The sequence below is a fragment of the Tachysurus vachellii genome, chromosome 11, assembly GCF_030014155.1.
Source record: "Tachysurus vachellii isolate PV-2020 chromosome 11, HZAU_Pvac_v1, whole genome shotgun sequence".
Lineage (NCBI taxonomy): Eukaryota > Metazoa > Chordata > Actinopteri > Siluriformes > Bagridae > Tachysurus > Tachysurus vachellii.
In genome coordinates this window covers 14,707,990-14,721,730 of record NC_083470.1, presented here as the reverse complement: position 1 = coordinate 14,721,730, position 13,741 = coordinate 14,707,990, and the positions used below count along the sequence as shown (strand labels likewise).

The 13,741-nt window shown below is 37.4% G+C and overlaps 1 protein-coding gene across 3 annotated transcripts; it reads left to right on the top strand.

Annotated features, from left to right (window-relative positions):
• Window positions 1–3,777: 3,777 nt before the first annotated feature.
• Window positions 3,778–13,741, top strand: ark2cb (arkadia (RNF111) C-terminal like ring finger ubiquitin ligase 2Cb). 3 transcript variants are annotated; one of them, XM_060880757.1, is made up of 8 exons: window positions 3,778–4,040; window positions 7,996–8,305; window positions 8,447–8,578; window positions 8,907–9,036; window positions 10,073–10,177; window positions 10,358–10,453; window positions 12,506–12,609; window positions 12,713–13,741. In XM_060880757.1, exons 1-8 carry the CDS (start codon window positions 3,980–3,982, stop codon window positions 12,828–12,830), a joined length of 1,056 nt encoding a protein of 351 aa, XP_060736740.1. In that variant the 5' UTR covers window positions 3,778–3,979; the 3' UTR covers window positions 12,831–13,741. The 3 variants fall into 3 exon arrangements, 2 of the variants coding, with proteins under 2 accessions (XP_060736740.1, XP_060736741.1); XM_060880758.1 differs by lacking the exon at window positions 3,778–4,040 and adding an exon at window positions 7,256–7,288; XR_009649165.1 differs by lacking the exons at window positions 7,996–8,305; window positions 8,447–8,578; window positions 8,907–9,036; ... (2 more) ...; window positions 12,506–12,609; window positions 12,713–13,741 and adding an exon at window positions 5,057–6,401.

Below are 13,741 nucleotides of genomic sequence, written 5' to 3'. Positions count from 1 at the left end.
CCCAATGAAGACTCTCCCTGTGCCTATGAGGACAAGGGCATGCCCTGCACACTTCCAGTTCTTTGAAAGCTAACGTTTTTCGTGGTTATTATCTGTTGTAGTAATACTGTCATAAAGTCAGGCTGATGCGCATGCTTCACAGTTATACCATGTTCTGTTGTTGTCGCTAAAGTTCTTAGAGTAAACTAGCATTCACCCAAAGCTCTATGTCTATGTGCTATGATTTTTGAACATAACAGATACCATATTTAAAATAAGCAGAAATAATTATTTTGGATCATTGCAGATTGCTTTAGTCAAATATTAGGCCAACTTCGGTTTTAACTTTTCAGAACAATTGCATTTGCAGAAAAATGGTCCCTGTGTGTATGCATAAGAAAGAGTATGTGTATTTGACAAAGTCTTTGTGTGAATATGCATTTATTTGCATGAGTGGCAGTATGTGGTGTGGGTGTGTTTTTTTGCAAATACTTTTTGCAAAGTTTACAAGAGCTGTCCTAGATGACATTAGTTTTTAAAACTGACATTTGCTTTTGAATTTTCACCTTGTCTCCTAGTATTCATAAATCATATGCAGTGTAAGGTTCTTACTTTGTTGTGTGTGCAAATAAATGTTTTGTTTTTTATACAGTTATGACATTTTATGGATTTTGGACTTGTTTTAATTGAGCTTAAGCTAAATTTACACACATACCAAAACAATTGGTGCGAACTAAACTGCTAGGTTGTTTGTTTAGAAATGACAGAATTCAGGAAATAAGTGAAATAAGAATAAATGAAATGTATAAAAGAAAATACATTGGCATTAAGAACTGTATCAGAGGTGACTCAGACTGTTAAGAGTAGCAAAAGGTGGCAAAACTGAGAAAGAAAAGATGTGCAAACATATACTGCATATATGCAGAACTCATAGCAATGTATCGAGTTGATTACGAAGGTATCTTTTTGTAATCACAGATTTAAATAATAATCAAATGCTATATCCATGAATACATGTAAATTTTGACATAATTTGTCATGAATCATGAAGCTTTTTACAGAGCTTTGGATGGGAAGTTGAAGTATAGGAATGTAAATCATAGGTTTGTAATTGATAAGGGCTCTCAAAGTAGAATCTTTACTGACATATCTGGAAAAGTTATGTCATGGGCAGTTCCTTGGTACTGATGACAGCAGGACAGATCATGTTCTGATGTTTTTACTGTGAGAAAGTCAGTGATCTGTGTTGTGCAACCATACAGTTGAGACAAATGGATTTGATTTTAAGACAGATATACCTTTTTTAACACATTTATTTTCTGGCCTATATACTGTACAGTGCAGCATGGAGACTATCCCAGGGAACTCAGGGCACAATGGGTTGGACTCCCTGTAAGAGATGCTAGTTCATACAGTAAAGGGCACAATCACACACACAAAACACACACTCACCCATTTACACACTATAGACTACTAATGATGCCAGTTGTTGGCTAATCATTATTTTTGTGGAGGAAACCAAAGTACCCAGAAAAAAAAACACATGAAGCATGCAACCACTGAGCAGAGGCTGAATCAAACCACTACATGACTGTGAGGCAAACATGCTACTCACTAAGCCTTAAGGCCTCCCAGTAACATCAGTTACAATGTCCTACAGTTTACTTAATTATAATGTTCTTAAGTTTGGTTAAGAACTTGATTTAAAACATAACTGTTAGTTTAAACCAGTCTGCCACATATATGGGGGAGAAGGCTGATGCAGGTTCAGAATTGATTTGCAGTGTAAAAAGGAACAAATAAACCATTGCACAAAACATCAGATTATGACAAAAAAGAATGAAGAAACAAAGGTTTTTAAATAAGTGGACTAATGACATAACACAAATTAAGTGAGTATTATCATGAGGAGGAATGTAAGACACAACATAAGAAGTTCACAGGGGAATGTCCAAAGTTGCTAAGACAATGACCTTAGCAGATGTTTGTGTCTTAAACAAGTATCTTTATTATTATGAGTATTTATATATTCATTTAACTTTTGAAAACTAAATATGTGTTTTCCCAGTGTTTGTGTTTTCACTGTCAATGGGTATTTCAAATTAATTTGTTATTGAATTAAAAGGTGAATGAGAGAGACCTGCAGGGAAATGCTTACTGTAATAGTTTAATGGTCTCAGCTTTGATCCTGAGCTGGGGGTACTGTCTGTGTGAAGCTTCTGTGCAGGACCTACCTGTGATTGTGTGGTTTTCCTACAATTTCTCAGTTTCCTTGTATCAATGAAAACAGACTGAGATTGGAACCAAGTTCTCTTCATTTCCTAAATTTTCTCTGATGAACTCACTCACTCACTCATTTTCTACCGCTTATCCGAACTACCTTGGGTCACGGGGAGCCTGTGCCTATCTCAGGCGTCATCGGGCATCAAGGCAGGATACACCCTGGAAGGAGTGCTCTGATGAACTGTTCTTTTTCATTCATTTTTTTGCTTTCACTCAGCAAATCATTTTTTCAGCTTTGTCTTGAAACAAGGTTTCAACTAAATACAGAATCTTAGCTATAATGCATGATGCATTAGCCAGTAATGAGCACCGAAGCCGAAGACAGTCATCAGTTTTGTGACCGACACTAATAATCTTAAAAAATAAAGGATGCTTCATGTGTATTGCATAGTGACAACATACTGTAGCACACTCTCATTCACTCAGGCAATCACACACTACGGACATTTTTCCAGAGATCCTAATCATCCTACCATGCAAATTTAGACACCTGATTTTGGGATAATCTAACCCCAGTGCTATAGCAATAAAGATTTGCTAGCCATAGGCTTTTATGGACAATGAATGATAATAAGCAGAATAAAAAGCTGAAAAAGAGCTGGGAGTCTCTTTATGAGTTCATGTAAGTGCTGGGATTTTTTGTGTATGCATACAATATTTGAGACACCAGATAAGGAAAGATACAGATGAGAGGGAAAAAGTTAAACCAGGTGAAGGGAAAAATATGCCACATATTTCCTAATAAAAGAGAGCAGGTAAGAATAAAATTGTTTGAGGCAACGGCAGTCTGTATTTTCCTATTAAGTGTATGGGTTTAACATAAAACTTTAGAAATAAAACAAAAAAAATATATGCAATATGTTTCTGCAGACATGCTTTTGAAAGAAATGCTGTTTTTATTTGGTATATATATATATATATATATATATATATATATATATATATATATATATATATATATATATATATATGTTTGTGTAGGGGTCATGAGATGATGACCCCTTGCACCTTGCACACTTGCATAGGGCCCATGATTATGTGCTATGCTTCTTTTCCTAATAAAGCCATATGATGTATTCTTGGTGTCTCAGAGTTTTGCCCAAAATGTAAAAAACTTTAGCTAACTTCTTCTGACAACATTTACATAATATTTAAAAAAAAAAATTAGCAGAATAGATATGCTGTCATGCTGTCTTGCCAGAGTCCCTGCCTGATCCTTGTACATAATGTCTTTAACCATTACGTGATCATAAACATATCTAATATCCTCTCTATTTCTTGTGCTGAATTGCTCAAATGATCTTCGTTACACAACCCTACTTGACTATACATAGTTGTAGAAAGCATGAAAAGGATGGATTCCCTTTTGAACCTTGTTCCTTTAAAGCTTTCTTCTTCATATTGTTTGTAATGCCTATTATTAATTCTTATATTTCTGTAAAGCTGCTTTGAATCTAATTGAATTAAGCATGTGGTTTTGACTGTATACGTGTTTTTTTTTTGCTCAGTGGCGCAGTCTGGCGGTATCCTACAGTAACAACCTGTTCATGTCCAGCATTGTGTTGATCACACAGCAGCAGTCCGCTGCTCTCCGTCTTTGTCCTCAAGGCAACTGCGCGCTTTGCCTTGAATGTAACGCTAGCTAATTTTTATTTCTAGTCCAGAGTATTTTGAGCCATCTATTTAAAGACTGTTAGACGATCAGAAGGATTCAAAGATGGTGTTAGTACACGTTGGATATCTGGTTCTACCCGTTTTCGGCTCAGTAAGAAATCGAGGTATTTATTACATTTACTTGTCTTAAGCCATTAACATTAGCTGTGTTCGAAATCTTCCGAAAATACCACTTGCTTGCTAACATAGCTAGCTACGACCACTTCCCTAGATAAATCATACTTCGACCTTGGTGGTAATTCCGCTCAGGGCTGTAAGCTAGCGCTAAACAAATTCTTCGTGGCTGTTTGCCCTCCTTGCTGGCTAGTAAGCAAGCTAAGCGACAAGGGAGGATTTCAAATAAACATTTGCATGACCGATTTCTGTTTTAGGGCAAGCTATTCTGTTAGCTAGCAGCTGATTGTTTTGGAAGACGTTTTGTCGTCTAGCGAGGCACATATCGTAAACTGGGGTATTGGTTTGTCTTTAGTAATCATATGTTTTGTGTATTGCCGTGGTCTCAAATTTCCCCACATGCTTCAATCCCCGTTTGCGGCTAGCTAGTTAGCTAGAGCCGCTAATACACAATGAAGGCCCGAAAGAGTAGTTTGGTGTAATTTGAGCAATTTGGTGTTCCTGATCATGTGTACTATTTTACACAGCAATTCACTTGTGCAAGCGTACAAATATTAACTGCCTTTGAATCATAATCACCTTGTATTTGGGAGCTCAGCATTCAAGCTGTAATTCTTTGTGATGGCCGCTAATCAGCTAGAGAGTAACTAGCAAGCCGATCAGTTCCTATTTTGTAGCAAATACTACAAACATACTTATTTGGTCCAGCTTCCATGAAATGAATAAGCTAAGTGTCACCTGGTTATTGGCCGCTAATTCTATATTTATTCCTATGCTTGCATTTGAGTTCGGGTCTCTCAGGGTGAGCCATACGCTAATTAGCAATCTAGCTAACTATGCTTAGCTTGCTCACAGCGTCTACTAGCTGCCCGTCTGACTAGCTAGCTGAGCGAATGTAGCTAGCTGGTTAACTAAGCTAGCGTGGCACTGATTTTTTTTCCTCCATGGAGTGGCATCAACGATTTCATTGTGCTTTTATTTCTGTTTCTTATTTCCTGTCTCATAGTATCGAGGCTGGCTCTACATTCTGCATTATCCGATCTTTGTCGTCCCCCCTCCATTGTGTAGCTAATGATCATCTGCTGCTGTGTGGTGTGGCCTCTGCCTGTTCTCTGCATTTAGCTGTTTTGTGATCCCCCTTCTTCATTTCCTCTTTCCATCCGAAGACGACATTGGTATTTGAACACCCAAGAACAGTGCTCCCTTATGTTAAATACTAAAAAATAACATTAAGCTAAAATGTGTTTCTCTATGTTAAGTTGACATAGTTAACCCGTATACAGTAGCATTAGAGAAGTTGACACATGTACATCCCTTCCAGCCTTGGTAGTCAACATGTGTAAATTCCTGTAAAGTGGATGCATTTTGCAGTTCATATCACTTAAACGAAGAAATCATGATGTCCTCCGTACTAGCAAAGGTGCATTGTACCCATCCAGTGTGTTGTCTTGCTTAAATTTAATTATTTTAGATTTTTTTTGGTATATATTTATTTGCAATCAGGCAATTTATCATTAATTTTATTATTCCCTGTATCACAGGTTTTTAATCTTGGTCCTTGTGTATCTCTTGTTCTGTACATTTGACTATTTTTCCTGCTCCCAACACAACTGGTTCAACTAATCTAGTAAACAAGAGCACTCCCTGAGTTGGGCATATTAAGCAGGAGAAAACACTAAAATGTGCAGGACAGATGTACTCCAGGACCAGGTTTGTGAACATGTGCCTCACATTGTCTGTAAAGAGAGCTGGTGTCAAACAAGTATCTAATGAACAAGAAATACAGTGTAATGGCAACACACACATGCTACACTGCACCTGGGTATCACCCAGACATTTGCCACATGGCATTAATAACTGCCTAAATAAGGCTTATAAATAAACACAGCATACAAATTATGCTAATTAATTAAGCACTTGACTTGATCTCTGCACTAACAAATTCCAAAATGCTATCCATTTCACAGGGATGTTTAATTTCCTGCACTGCTACAAATATCCTCTATTAGAGTGAAAATGTCTATTGTTTTGGTTGTGGTTTCTCTACCTTTTGTTCTGGTAATAGACTTCAATGCATGAATCACATTATTCATATTATTTTTTTTTTATTCGACATTGATTAGACTCCAATGTAATCTTTCTGTAGAAAAGATGTACCCTGCTGTACTGTAATGTGCTGTAGCCAACACATCTGCTCATTGGATGCTGCTTTTGTTCTGTTTAACCCTGTACGGAGCATGGTGGGCCTTGCCTTTGGTCAATGTTGTTTTATTTGTTGCATGGTATTATTATTATGACACAAATCCACCTATACTAATATTTTTCAATAAAGAATATAGTATTTTTCCTAACCTCCAGTGTGCTTCTTGCTGTTTTCCATTTATTGCCCCCCTCCCCACCTCCTCCCTCCTGCTGTGACAAAGATAGATTCCTTGCTTTCTTCATCACAAGAGCTCAATGAGTTTATATGTGGCCATTTGTGTTGATTATTTAGGTTCTTGAAGGTGCAGTGGGAACCCAGTGGTCCTTTAGATTGTTAGTGTTTCAAAGATGTTATGAAATTAATTTGCTATTGCATTGTATTTTAAGTAGATTTTTTGGAAATTGCAAACCGTAGAACTTTAGAATGGTGTTGGTTACGAAAATTTAAAGCTGCACCTTTAAGTCTTTTCTTAGTCAATGATCCTGTCACAATGTACATGCCCCAATGCTGTGGTGTGTGGAGTTATCCAAACATTCCATCACTGACTGATTTTCCTTCCTTCCTCTAACACCTGGAAGACATTTTGTCCATTGGGGAGGCGGAATTTCCAATCGCAGAATTAAAAATATATATTTATTAAATTTACTATATTCCAGCGGTCCTAATAAAATATTTATAATACAACCAGGTTTCAGTCATTGAAGTTCAATTGGTTAATAAATAACAATTAACCCTCATATGTTTGCTTTTACCTGAGAATCAATAGCAAAAAAACATGGTATTTCACATTTTAATCTGCGTTTCTTTTTTAGATTTTTATTTTCAAAAAACTAATGTTGCAATTCCAAAAAAATTTACAAATAGTCTACTTTTATATATATATATTTGTGTGTGTGTGTGTGTTCATAGATAATGAGTAGCTGTAAAATCCCAAAATGCCAAAGGAGAGAATTTTGATTGAACAAAAACATTTGATAAATATGCAGGGAATTGGAAATCCTCTTGGGTGCACAGGAATTTTCTTAATAACCAGAGGTAAAGCAGTTTTCAAGCTTTTGTTTTTAAGTGTAGGTTTATTCTTCACATGCCATTCACTCTTTTTACATCTTTATGTATGATGCTTCACTCATATGTCTTGTCTAGGTCCATGACTCTTACGTTTTAATATGTAGTCCATTCAACTAAGAGCTATTTTTTTACCATATGCACTCAAAACAAATCATTAAATCATGTCAAATCACTTTTTTATTTCTTGTTCACATACATAAGACAAATTTTGCTGTGGTGTTTTCCCGCATGCTTCGTAAGGGCAACTGTCCAAGTCATGTAGAGAATTCTTCATCTGAGCCCAAGCTTATAGATTTTTCAGGGTCTTTGAGACAGCAGGTGTGGCCATGGAACTTCCTCTGAGAGGCTCAGCTAGCTGCTTGGAATAGCCAGTGAATAATAGTAGACTTGCTTGCATTTGTCGTTGAAGTGTCAGCTGCTGAGAGGTGAGAACTGAAAACCAAAATGAAACTTCACACTGCTGCTGACTACCTCCAAGATGTCCTGGTAGTATTACAAGCTAGTAAATCATAAAAAAAGCAAAAAAATAAAAAAAAAACTTCACCCTGCTTTCTTCAAAAGTGCAGAGAAGTTTGGGTAGATTAGAAGAGGTGATCAACCAGAGTTGTACATTAATTTAAAAACCAGCATCTCTTTGCCCAACATTAGTTGATGTGGTATCATTGTTCTTGCAGGATCTCAGTTTAACAGGCATCAGCATAGCCATGCTACCTCTTGCCGGCATTTCCAAGTAGGGCCTCAGGCCCAGATCCCTGTTGACTTCCCAATGCCCCATCCAGGACAATCTCAGGCGGGAATGAATCCGCACCTTGGCCCAATGCACCAGCCAGCTGCCCCGTTGCATCCTCCCCTTGGTCACATACCAGCACCACAGTTCCAGGACATCCAAGGCCCCCCCTTCCTACCTCAGGCTTTACACCAGCAATACCTCATCCAGCAGCAGATCCTGGAGGCACAGCACAGGAGGTTCCTTCCACAGCCCAGGTCAGACAGTGGCAAATCCATACTCTGACACACATTACATATTATTTGGATATCATAAAATACTGACAGAAAAAAATCCTAAAATGACAAAACCACTTATGTCTTGATTAGCTTATAACAAACCTTGGTTCTTTCAAGCAGAAATGCCCAAGAGAGAACAGCACACCATCCCCAGGCGATCCGTGCCCCCTATGAATACACCCCCTCCATACATGTTCCTCCCCCTCCACCTGTGCCGCAGCAGCCACGCTATCTTGCTGAAGGAACAGACTGGTAATGTTAAAAGTTCTAATCTGTAAAACATATTTTGGCTACTTCAGAGAAGCAGGGATTATATTAATTGGTGTCCTTAATAAATGATTGTAGCCCATGAATGTTAACAGCTATGTTAAATACAATAGCACACCAACATTAAACAGATATTCTAATTGATTCTCTAGCAGTTACATATTTCATTAGTGATTTTATTTAAATGTAAAGTACATTTAGACAAAACAGCAAACGTCAAGTAGATTTACCTAGAAATATATGTTAGTTAACATGATTTTCATGCAAAAGGTGAATATCTGTGAACCCATGCTTGAATGGTCCTCCTTCTCAGGGACTTGAGTGTGGACCCTGGTCTACCTCATTCACACTACCATGTTCCTCAGCTTCCGCAGCACTATCAGCACTACCTGGCCTCTCCAAGGCTGCACCACTTTCCTAGAAATGCTTCCTCAGCACAAGTGGTATGTCTTCCATATGTATTCTTTACAGTACCATGATATGCATCGGTTTATGGATGAGTTAAGGCAGAAGCCTGTTTCTAGTTCTGCCAGTCCAGCACACTCATAATACATTTTATTTGGACCCCCAGCAGTTTATGCAGTTATCTAACCAGCTAATCTTGTAGATAAGCCCAAGAGCTTCAGTTAATGTTCACATCAACCAGCAGAAAAAATGTGTTCTCTGTGACTTTGAGCATGTATTTCAGATAATGCTAATTTTTAAGAATTTCACACACAACAGTCTCCAGAGTTCACCATTATGGAGCTTCTGCAGGCTGAAAGTGCAGTTCTGAGGAGAATGACCAGACTTGTTCAAGCAGGAAGTCTGTAATAACTCAAATAAGCACTTTGTTACAATCAAAAAGTATCTCATAATACACAATGCATCAAAGCTTGAGCTGGAAAAGCTACAAGAGAAGAAGACCACATAAGGTTCTGATCCTTTCAGCCAAAAACATTAATCTGAAGCTGTCAAGTTTGGGTGATCGTGTGCCCCTAATAGCCTCAAATTCTTGTTCCTGGCTGACAAGGTTCAATGCTTTTCTAATCACCATGATTGTAAAGACAGATAATATTAGTTACTATAGACTTCCTGGCAGCTTGAACCAATCTGGCTATTTACCTCTGACCTCTCCAATAAACAAGGTGTTTGCACCCTCAGATGTGTTGTTTGCTCAATGCCCAACATCCATGCCACAAACAAAGTAACAGAGATCAAGGTTTTCTTTATTCGATTGTAAGTAAACATTAACTGAAGATCTTAATCGGTATCCGAATGTTATTTCTGCTCCACCAGATTGGTTGATTAGATAACTGCATGGACATACAGGTGTTTCTATAAAGTGGACAGTGAGTGTATGTGACACTTATTTTTATAGTAACACTGTAACTTCTAAGTTGGCTCATAGGAAAAATGGTCTTAATTCCATAACAATCAAGTTAATATGGAAATGAAATGACCTTGATTGTTATCAGCTAATGATCATGTTTTTCACAGGTTGTCCATGAGATCAGAAACTACCCCTATCCACAGTTACATCTATTGACCCTGCAGGGCCTCAATCCCTCCCGCCACGCCACTGCTGTGAGGGAAAGCTATGAGGTAGTGTCTAATCTTGTCCAAGAGGAGTAAAGATTAATGAATCAGCTAATTTAAGTAAAATGACTAACTTGTTAAATGTTGTTCACAAAATGGGACAAGTGGCTTAATAATTAATTTCCCTTCAATCCCTTGTGTAGTTGGTAAAAACACAGCTTAACAAATATATGTATTTAATTACAGGAACTCTTACAGCTGGAAGACAGGCTTGGTAATGTGAATCGAGGGGCTGTGCAGACAACCATTGAGAGGTTTACATTTCCTCATAAATACAAAAAGGTGAGCTTAACTGATTTATATCTTTTATATCTCAATAAACTAACCAGAAACAATGGTTTACTATTAATGTTATGTGAAGAAATTTTTACAATACACTTAAATAAACAGTGTAGTATAATTTTTAAGCTTCAGAAATACCCACTGAACATTCCTACATTCTACTTTAATTATCTATTTACAAAGAGTAAACCTCATATCTGGGTATGATTTCCTTTCCTAGCCCTGTACCTATCAGTAATATATTCAACCCAGGACTGTTTCTGAAAAGAGAATCCTGCTATTTCCTGCCACAATCAGACCTGTTGCTATTTGTGTATATCATCGGACAGCTGAAGTCAAGGTCTAGAAAAAGCTTACAAAGCATTTACATTATCACACTGTTACAGGATACAACGGTATCAAACAGAATCATGTAAAGGGTGCAAAAATGTTCCAAAATATTAGATGTACCATGGAATGCTGTGAAGGCCATCATCAGAATGGGACACCACCACAACAACAGGGCATATAATCAAAAATGACAAAAGGACAAAAATGATCTCATTAGGGAGGTTGCCACAAGGCATATAGCAACATTAACAGGGCTGCAGTCATATCTGGCAAGTACTGAATACTCTGCATGCGTCTCTTCTTCACGTCTTCATTGTGGAATAGGATGGATAGATAGAAGCCCTTTCTCACAAAGAAGCTCTTTCTCTCCTCAAACAACATGACAAGAATGTGTTATGGTCTGATGTCACTAGAGTAGAACATTTTGGTCAGAATTGGTCAGGACAACTTATCTAATATAAGAACACCATCCCAGCAGCATGATACAGTGGCACTGATTCTCTTCAGCGGGGACTGGGGATCTAAATACCAGTCTATTTTGGCAAAATATCTGCAGGCCTCAGTTACACAGCTGAAGAAACAGTACAAATCCAAGTATTAAAAGACTTTAGAAGAACAAGTTCAGAGTTTTGGAAAGGCCCAGTCAGAGCCCAGCTCTAAAACCTGTTGACTTGCAGAGGGCTTTAGACAAGAGATCATCCTTCAGCCTGATCGTTCTGGGGCATTTGTGCATCAATGAGTCGAATAAAATTTCTTTCCCAAGTGCTGTATTATAAAAAAGCTACTTCAGCAAAGTATTTTTTAAGAGGTGTGCAACAAGGTTTTTTCTGCATGGTGTTTGTTATTCACTTGAATTTTGTTGTTTGCTAAAACACATTAAAGCTGTAAAAAGGACTGATATGATTTATCTTGCAGTTTTGGGGCTTGTAGACTTTATATCCACTGTATCAGGTGGATTGTCTGGTGATGTGAATTATATTCGTACTTCAGGTGTGCAAGTTTATTTGCATATTAAACAAATATTGCTTGATATTGAGGAAAGCCTCCTGAAGTTTGCCATGAAATAAAAGATTGATTTAGTTATAAAGCCACATTAATAGCACAATATGTAACACACACCGGGGAAAGTCATTACAGTTCAGTTTTTGTGCTTAGGCATGCACTTGGAGACACCAACCAAATCATTCCCACACTATCATGTGAACTTTGACATACATACATATTTACATGCATGCTCTTTTTTTAGCTTTGTAAATATCTATATCCAACAGATATATAATAAACAAATAATTAAATACTTTAATAAAATTAGACAATTTACTGAGTCACTGTCTGGAACAGGGTGTTGGGGTTGATTTTGCACTAATTATTGACTGTCTCTTCCACTTATTACAAAGGTTCTAACCAAAGAATTCTAGTTTACTCAGAATATTCTTTTATTTAGAGTTACAAAAATGTCCATCATAAATAAATAGCAATGTAAAGAACTGCATAGTTGTTAAACACTAGTAGACTAGCCTAAAGTTTAACTTGTGGTGTTTTCAGTTCTTGTTAAGGCTGTATGTACTTAAACACACATTTAGCTAAGCTTGCTGTGATTTGTGACAGGAATGTCTGTGCGCTGGATTGTCATAGTGAGTCGCCTGTGTTTCATCAATGTTTCTTTCTTGATTTTTTCACATGGTTGACATTTTCATGTATATTTCTGTATTCCTATAACAGAGAAGACCACTGGAGCTGAAAATAGGGATGGATGAAGATGAGCTGGACACAGACGAAAAGTGTACAATTTGTTTGTCAGTGCTTGAGGATGGAGAGGACGTGAGGTATTGTTTTAAACATTCTTTAATCAACTTTCTTATATCTTATTCTTATATATTGGCTTATTCTTATATATTGGCTAACATATATATATATTTTTTTCATCAGGAGATTACCCTGCATGCACCTCTTCCATCAGGCTTGTGTTGACCAATGGCTTGCAACCAATAAAAAGTGTCCAATTTGCAGGGTGGACATTGAGACCCAGCTGACTCCAGACAGCTGATGTCTTCTGTAGCGTTGGTGAAAGGTCTGCCATTTTTTCCTGTCCCTTTTTGGGTACTTTGCCAAATGTCTGTCTCTCCATCACCTCTCACCTTTGACCTTGCCTTCTGAGCCAACTCAAAACGTGAATCTTTAATCCATATAGGATTAAAGGTGAATAGCAAAATGAGCAAAACGGAAAGGAGTCTGAGGATTCATGGAGAAGAATGTTCAGAACTGTTCGAGTGGGCAGGGGTCAGTGTGACATTTAACTGAGTATGTTATTAAGATGGTTCCGATCAAAGTCCCCTGCATGGACATTCAGTGTGTTTAGGACAGTAGGTGCATCCCCTGGATGATCTCAACTGCAAATAACCTAAAGCTTTTCCTCTGTCACAATGTTTCATAATGCATTATAACAAAACTTTATGGAGCTTTCAAATTTCCAGATGTTAGTGGTAGTCAGTCATGTATTTCAGATGTTCTGCATTCTTCTATAGTGCAGTTAATCAACTCAAAAATATTTCAAATGAGTACTCTGTGGGGAACAACATGTGAATGGTCAGTTAGTAGGAGATGTAATGAGTAGATTAAAAAGTTAAATGGGTTTTAAACAAAACCCTAAAAAGGAATGTGAAAGGAAAACACAAGTCAAGTACTCCAGTATGAAATGACACTATCAATTATTAACTGTAATTATCAGAAGTGATATATAATATACTTTCTGTAACCATGGTGACAGCAAGACCAGGCTTGATTTAAGCTGTGACAGTATGTATTTGTGCTTGTGAAATCTCCATGCTTAGAAAAGTATCCTCAAAATGCATGTTCTGTGAGAGGCTGAGGCTTGTTTTCAGGAACATAATGGAAAGATGGGCAGTTTGTGCATGACAGATATTTTACTAATTCTGAAGACACTGTGTTCTCAACATG

Bases quoted from the DNA above. Each gene is read 5' to 3' on its own strand.
- ark2cb (XM_060880757.1), top strand. From the start codon at position 3,980: ATGGTGTTAGTACACGTTGGATATCTGGTTCTACCCGTTTTCGGCTCA. The intron at 8,306-8,446 runs GTCAGACAGTGG...TCTTTCAAGCAG, and splicing joins AGGTTCCTTCCACAGCCCAG to AAATGCCCAAGAGAGAACAG. The intron at 12,610-12,712 runs GTATTGTTTTAA...TTTTTTCATCAG, and splicing joins GAGGATGGAGAGGACGTGAG to GAGATTACCCTGCATGCACC.